This window comes from Callorhinus ursinus, unplaced genomic scaffold, assembly GCF_003265705.2.
Source record: "Callorhinus ursinus isolate GAN/ISIS: 27379988/994484 unplaced genomic scaffold, GSC_fseal_2.0 scaffold6, whole genome shotgun sequence".
Lineage (NCBI taxonomy): Eukaryota > Metazoa > Chordata > Mammalia > Carnivora > Otariidae > Callorhinus > Callorhinus ursinus.
This window is the reverse complement of record NW_027397068.1, coordinates 39,066,936-39,075,240: the sequence shown is the minus strand read 5'-3', so window position 1 is coordinate 39,075,240 and position 8,305 is coordinate 39,066,936. Positions and strand designations below refer to the sequence as shown.

Below are 8,305 nucleotides of genomic sequence, written 5' to 3'. Positions count from 1 at the left end.
GTTTTTTTTTTTTTTAAAGATTTTATTTATTTATTTGAGAGAGAGAGAGAGAGAATGAGAGATAGAGAGCACGAGAGGGAAGAGGGACAGAGGGAGAAGCAGACTCCCTGCTGAGCAGGGAGCCCGATGCGGGACTCGATCCCGGGACTCCAGGATCATGACCTGAGCCGAAGGCAGTCGCCCAACCAACTGAGCCACCCAGGCGCCCCTCCCTACTTGTGTTTTTATGTTCATTTCTTCATGTCCAGTTTTATGGTTTTTCTCTTTATGGTCATGTTTTAAATAAATATTGTATTGGCATTTTGAGGCTTCTGTCAGTGATGATGTAGATATCACAGATACAACTGAAGAACTAGAAAATAAATTGATCATATGCTCATTTCTAGAAATGAGGATCTGTCTGTGTCTTCCTGTTGCCCTAGGCTTATGGCTTGTCAAAGTCCCACTTATAGAGCCTGTGTTATACATATGTATATTGTTATATGCATTTTGTTATATGTGATTTTTTTTAAATATATGAATTTTATTTTAAATCAGTTAAATATATATTATTTTTGTTAGTCTTACCCAGTCCTGGGTCTAAAGCAGTGAGCCTAATACTGGTCTTTTGTCTCATATGTAATTCTGTTAGTCCTTTATATCCTACTGGAACTAAATTTGGTTTCCATTGTCTCCGTTTACCTTAAAAATAGAGTTCCATTTCTTTGTATTTCTGTTCTCTGTCCATGGTGGAATTTGTTATTTAACATGGTTATCTCTTTGGCCATTGCTTTGTGATTGGCATAGAGGATATGTGTAAAAATATGTACTAATCATTCTTGTTTTGATTAGAAAAGTCCTGGATTTCAAATTTCTTTACAGTCTTTTTCAAAACAGACTCTAACACTTCCTTAGTGGGGAGGGGATTGGCACACATCTCCATACTCACAGTTTCATTATACATGTAGATATTGGTTTTTGGCCTACTTTTATATCCAGTTTCTTTCCAGACAACTAGGACTATCCAGTAGGTAGTACATTCTCTCCTTTTGGTACTTCTGAATGAAGTGCTCATATCCCCTCCTACATTTCCATGTTTCCAGCTCTGACTCTTCTATTAATGGTGTCTTCTGAATGTTTCAGACTTTGTCTCTGAAGAATGTTAGTGGCCTTCCTTTTAAAAGTGTTTTGAGGAAAAAAATATCATTCTCCAAAAGTAAAATTAAAAACCTATGAAAATAAAGCTACTGTACCTGATATGCTTTAGAAAGTTGGAAGACAGATACTCTGTAATGAAAAGAAAAGTATAGAAATAATGGAAATTTGGGACTTGGGGACTCCAGGCCCAGCAGAATTATGGTAGGAGAAGAGAATGTAATTAAAATGAAGATGAGAGAACCTAGATTTAATAAAAATGCTGACACCTATAGTTAATATTTGATTAAAGTTAAAATTATTGGGTTAGAAAGTATAATAATAAAAACTCAATATCAGAGAAACCATACTTTTTATCTTATTTTTTAAACTGAATACTTAGCCATCAATATGTACTCTATAAGGTTACCAGCAGTATTAAGCTGAAATATTTTCTTTTCAGTTTTGAATGTAATAAAGAAATGCATACTTTTCTTTTTACCTGTTTCAGTATGGCTTGGGAAGAGAATTTGTTAGATGATTTACTAAATTTTGCTGCCACTCCCAAAGGACTACTGTTTCTTCAAAGAACAGGTGCCATCAACGAATGTGTGACGTTTATGTTCAATCGATATGCAAAAAAATTACAGGTATGAATTACCATCTGCTGCAGGCAAAAAGAATTTTTGTTGCTGTAAAAGCCATTAAGAACATCATTCTGTCTTCTCTGCATGAAGAGGTTATTAAACCTCAATTAAAAAGCCATATAACGTTGTAATATTTAACTTGGTATTTTTTTCAGGGAAGGATTAGAGTTGATGTTTCTATCTGTGGATATGTTTACAGGATGGGAAGCAACCAGATGGAATCGAAAAATATAGTTAACCATCCAGATGTGTTATAAATATAATAAACATCTGGTTACACTAAAACTGGGTGGAATTTCAGGAGAGGGAGAAACCTCTTTGGGTCTAAATATACATGTTAATAAGAATTTAGTCCTCACATTAAAAAATATTTGTAGAGAGATTTTACTGATACTGTTAAATAAAATGTAGAGTATAATTTAGTCCTTTCTCAGATGTTCAGTGAGATATATTCAATGAGGTATGTTCAATGAGGTATATTCAGCTTTTTGGTGTGATAGTATAAACATCTCTGAACTTCTTGGCTTTTTAGGGTCATATGTATGCTTTTAAAAGTGTCTTCTTTGTTTCTGGCATCTGTTGTATATTGATGTTACTAGGTTACCAGGTTGTAAGTACCTTTTTATTTGTTCTTCAGTTCTAATTTCCTGCTTTTGCCTAAGCCTGTAAAAATACAAAAACTTAGAGTTTTTGCCTGTGAAGAGTTAGCAGTTTATGAGGGAGGGTCATGACCATCCCTTCACAAATAAAACATATGAACATTAGTTCATGGGTTTATGATATTAGGCTTGTATGTGCAGATATGTTTTTATTGTTCTTATTTAAATGGATCTCAAGTATAGAGAACCTAATTATTTACATGCCTCAGTTTATGGCATACTGTAAGATGTCTGTCTTGATTAATTTTATTCCCCTGTCATTTCTGATTTACAGTTCCATTTCACCCGGCATGCATCCCTCTACCCCAGGCTTCCATACTAATGTGTTTAATATGTGTAATATCCTAGGATGTATATACTTCTTGTTGAATATTGTCTTAGTCCATTTAGGCTATTAAAATACCATAGATTGGGTGGTTTATAAACAGCAGAAATTTATTGCTCACAGTTCTGGAGACTGGAAGTCCATGATCAGGATGCTAGTGTGGTCAGGGGAGGGCCCTCTTCTGGTCATACATGTCTCATTATGTTCTCACATGGATAAGGGCTAAGGAGCTCTCTGGGGTCTTTTTTGTAAGAGTACTAATCCCATTCTTGGGGACTCTCCACCTCATGATCTAATCAAGGTCCCACTTACTACATCACCTTTGGGGATTAGGATTTCAACATATGAATTTTGAAGGGACACAAACATTCAGACTATAGTAAATATTTAAGTTTCTTGGGAGTTTTAAGTTTACATAAATAAATTTGTCATTTTAATATGAATTTGTCTGCTGATGAGTTTGAATCTCCTTGTGTACTTAGTTAACCATTTGGATTTTTTTTTTTTTTACATTTTTGAAAATATTCAAGCAATTCAAAGACATTTTTCTTTCTCATCAGATGCTTGAGACTATGCATACATAACTTTTGCTACTGTGATAATATATCTAGGACTAGATGTCATTGTTTTAACATTTATGAATATGAAAAAAAATCTAGTCTTTCTTTGTACCACACTGGTGGTTATAATAGAAGATACTGTTCCCTGTTCTCAGTAACTCACAACCTTATAATATGATACAATACTTTAATGGTGCTTTCTGTTATTCAGGACTTGTTTTGGAAAATTTAGATTCTCTGGTATCTTATAAGAAAGCCACTAGGCCATTTCCTTAATTTTGCTGAAGAGAAAGTAGAGACCCAGGCTTGTTAAATGATCTGTGAATGCTCACACACGTAGTTACTGAAAGCAGTAAGACTAGAGCTCAAATTTGTCTTTAACAGTGTTCCTGAAAGCTAACTCTTAGTTTAATAAAGGATCCCTGACTTCTCTGAAGTTTTTCTTTGCCTCTTCCTTTTCAGTACTTAATGTGAATTTGGGAGGCTCCTGTGGCTGCTAGTATCAAAATCAGTAGGGTCAATGGGGATGACTGATGAGTAAGGTGTTTTTTCAGTTTTTATGGAAGAGGGGAAGCCAGGAAAAAGACATTCATATTTCTGTACCTCTGTGTCATCTAACTATAGAACTAATGTATGGTAAATTAAGGAAAGTGGAAAATATGAGTAATAAAATTAGAAAAGGAAGGCAAACTTAAGACATGAATAGCAGAAAATTGAAGAAATCTAATTCTTTCCCATGGTCTTTTAGTTCCTTTCTACTTTTTTTTTTGCCCTCAAAACTGAATGTACAGTTATATTTTTAAAATTTGATTAAAACAGATCCTTTTAATGAAATGTCAAAAAAATATGAATTGTAAATGGTTAGCTTTGTTTAGAAGTCAACCATTTTATTAGCCAACCTGGTTATAACTAAGATCTGAGGAGGAATATTTTTTTAATGTCTATTATTTCCTTATTCTGTTTTCTGCCAAGAGTGATACTTTTGTACTTATGAATATATGTATAATACTCTCTTTGTGACATAACAGATTATCCAGGGTCTTCTACAACACTGTTTAGAAACCTGTGTGTTAATGAGGATTCTTTGTGTGTGTGTAATATATATATATATATATATATATATATATATATATATATATATAATTACCTTAGGAAAAAAAATCACATTTCGTCTAAAAATAATTACCATTGAGGAGATACTATTTTTTAAAGTTTTTTTTATTATTTACAAGTATATTTCAACTGGTAGTCAATATAGATTTATTAATGAGGAAATTTATTATTGAAGAACTAACCTAAGGAATAAAATAATAAAAGTTAAAAGTTGGAAGACATGCTAATCTTCATCTGGTCAAAGTCCCTTATTTTATGTATGAGGAGACTTAGAACTAGAGAAAGAAGTGACTTGTTCAAGGCAAAAATCTACTTAATTTTAAGGCTGGGGCCAGAACCTATATCTGAAATAAGATTGTCAAAAATATTAACTCATTGTTAGGGTGTCTGAGTTTGTTTTGCTGCTCATTATCTTTACCTGAAAGAATGTCTAGTATTCTAAGAAGAAGAATCAGTAACTCTACATGTAACAAGTAGATAAAATATTATCATTTTATGTTTTCCTGCTTTTCATTGTTCCTTACTTATGTTGTTAGATCAGCAGGCATAAAAAGTTTGGCTATGGAGTTTTGGTAGCACAAGTGGCATCAACAGCAGCAGGTGCAATAGCACTACAAAGTTCAGGTAAGTTTTTCCTTTTAATTAAAATTCTAATTATTTTAAATAAAATGAGCAAGCCAATAGAAAATTTAACTGGCATGGTCAGCTCTCAGGATATTTATTTTAGAAAAGTTAGTAAGGCCCAGCTTTTCCCAAGTTAGGAAAAGTTAGGCCTTAGGTAAGGGAAAGTTATGGGGTTTCCTTTATTTTTTCTCTTCCATGAATTGCAATGGGGGATTTTTTTTTCCCTTGAAAGATATGTATACACACATCCTTGTTCTCTTTTCTGAGAACAATGGAACATAAATTAAACTGAGAAGTACTTGATCTTTAGGAAGTTGTCTTCATCTTATAAATCAAAAGGATATCATCCTTTCAGTACAACTGAATCTTACAGGATTTCTTTCTTTCTTTCTTTTTCTTTTTGAATCTTCTAGGATTTCTTAGTGCTCAGTTTTAGTGGCCTGTATATGCTTCAAAATTTACAACCATAATAGCATACATACATACATCCCATTTCCTTATTTCCCTTCTTCCTCTTTTGCTTGTTGAAAGCTTCCCTCTCACCACTTAGCTTTCACCACTGTCTTTGCAGTCAGCATGTATTATCTACTATGGATTGGAGTTTTTAGAAGTTTAAACATCACTAACTTAATATATCTTAAGGTTATCTGAACCCTGAACCGGAGACAAGACATACCTCTAACAGAGATGCTATGGTTATATTTTTCAAAGCTTAGGGTTGATGAATTATAACATCACTGACCACAACTGATTCTCTCCTTAAATGAAAATATTTTACTATAATATATCTTAAAAACCTTTTGGCTAAACTAATTTGGACTATTTGTATTATGAAACATGTTTCTTGGTAGAAGTTGTCCTAAACTGAACAACTTATTTTTTCTTCTACTCAGTATAATATCTAATATACTGCCGTACTAGAGGCACATTAATGGGAGCATTTGGAGACTAGATTTTATCTCCGATTTCCTTGTTGGTCAAGTCATTAAGCTTCTAAGCCTCATGGTATCAAGCTTTTCATCAGAGGGTTAAATGCAGTTATTTTACAGGACAATGGAAGGAAGACTAACACTGCTTGAGTTCCTATGAACTTAGGGTACTATATTACTAACTCTACATATATCATCCCATTTATTCTTCATGGCGACCCTCAAATATAGCACTATTTCAGTTTTCAAAAGGGGGAACTGATGCTCTAAGAAGTCAAGGGATTTGTATAAGGACACACAGCTACTGAGCTGGCAGGTTTATAATTTCAACCCTGATATTCTTGATTTCAGAGCCCATGTTTTTTCTCTTATACCACAGGAGCCTTTCTGCTGTAATGTTATCACAAACTTTCCGATTTTATGATTAGATGTTCTGTTTTACACTTTTTTATGTAATTTGATTCTTCATAAAAGAATTTAAAAATCAACCTTAATAATCACCTTCACTAGATGGGCTTTCTAGGGGCGCCTGGGTGGCTCAGTCATCTTCAGCTCAGGTCATGATCCCAGGGCCCTGGGATCAAGCCCCTCATCACGCTCCCTGCCCTGTGGGAAACGTGCTTCTCCCTCTCACACTTCCGCTGCTTGTGTTCCCTTTCACGCTGTCTCTCTCTCTGTCAAATAAATAAAATCTTTAAAAAAAAATCACTTTCATTTAGATATATAGTATCTGACTCGTGAGAATTTAAACTGAATTGAGCCTAAAGTTGTGTGAAATGAATCGTTTTAAGCATAAGAATTACAAAAAAAAAGTTATATTAGAATAAGGAACATTCACTCTTTAAATGCCTACCCTGCCTTTTGATACCTGCTACATGCACACGCGCATGCACACATGCACATACATACCATCTTTCAGCTGCCTTTCATTGTTGGCTCATTTGCAGAGTAAAGTGTAAATCTTATTTTTCAGAAAAACATGCTCAGAAGTTATTGGCTAAGGGGTAAATACTAAGATTCAAAATTCAGTTCTCCAGGGAAATAGTGTCTCAGAATTTAGTCATTATGCAGTTTTATGACAATGAGGTATCATGAAGGTATAATGAACAGCAGGAGATATAATTTCTACCAAGGTTAGAGCTTATTTCTTATACAAGATGTAAGTATGTGTCTTTTGTCACTGTGGACCAATCTTATCAGAGGGATAATTATGTCTTTTTCCATAATCCCAAGAAATAGTGTACTGTAAATATGATGTAACATAATTCTTCTTAGGGTTTATTAATGGACTTATAACTGAATTATGGGCCAATCTGGAATGTGGAAGAGATGATGTTAGAGTAACCCATCCCAGATCTACTCCAGTGGATCCTATTGACCGGAGCTGTCAAAAGGTAGGGAATGATCTGAGTATCTCTCTCAAAAATTATTTCATCCAGACTTTATATATATATTCAGTTACAACCAGCAGCTTTTCCAAACTTTCTCTTCTCTCCTTTATTTCATTTCTAATTTTTTTGTTTTCAAAATAAGTGGCTAGAACTACCAGTGTTCAAAGGGAATTGCATTTTGCAAGGATGTTTTCCTTTCACAATGTTCTTACTGTAATTTTTCTCTTAATAAAAAGTAATATACACTAGACATGCTATGAAAAAACAACCTCCCTGCCCCCAACAAAACCCTAAAACAAAAACCAAAGCAAAAAAAAAAAAGATAAGGAAGCTTTTTGCCCTTGGGTTTAAATCTAATAGAAAATTGTCAGGATTATTTGAAGGATGACTGGGCAAAGAGAAGATGCTATCATTTAGTGTAATGTGCCAAAAAAGGAGAAATTCTAAAGTACGTATACAATGTTCTGTTATAGTTCAGTGGCTTTTATGTATTTGATATGTTTCCCCAATTTTTTTTTTTAATTTGCCATGTTAACTGTTAGATTAAAATCAGCATTGGGGAATAGATCTTTCACAATGTATTAGATATAGTCCATAATTAATAGAAACATGAAGAATAAGAGACATGTGACTCAAACCCAAAAAAGGCAACTAATAGAGATTGAAATGATGAAGAAATTGGAATTATATATAAGAATTTTGAAGGAATTGTTACAAGTAGTATGCAAAGGAAAATATGCTTGTAATGAATAAACAAACTGGAAATTATAGTAAAGAAATAGAAACCATATAAAAGAACCAGATAGAAATTCTAGAACTAAACTATCTTATCTGAAGTAATTTTCTAGTTGGGCTTAATAGAATATTTAAATATTCTATTAAGAAGAACTAGTCCATGAACTTGAGATAGATAAATAGAAATTATATAATCTGAAGAACAGAAA

At 33.4% G+C, this 8,305-nt stretch overlaps 1 protein-coding gene across 5 annotated transcripts in view; it reads left to right on the top strand.

Annotated features, from left to right (window-relative positions):
- TBC1D32 (TBC1 domain family member 32) overlaps nt 1-8,305 on the top strand; it is a 208,218-nt gene that overhangs the window by 69,249 nt on the left and 130,664 nt on the right. For all 5 annotated transcript variants that reach the window (XM_025864955.2, XM_025864962.2, XM_025864946.2 and 2 more), the window contains 3 exons: nt 1,625-1,763; nt 4,954-5,041; nt 7,246-7,364. In XM_025864955.2, the coding sequence (XP_025720740.1) occupies nt 1,625-1,763; nt 4,954-5,041; nt 7,246-7,364 (346 nt within the window). The remainder of the gene's footprint in view (nt 1-1,624; nt 1,764-4,953; nt 5,042-7,245; nt 7,365-8,305) is intronic.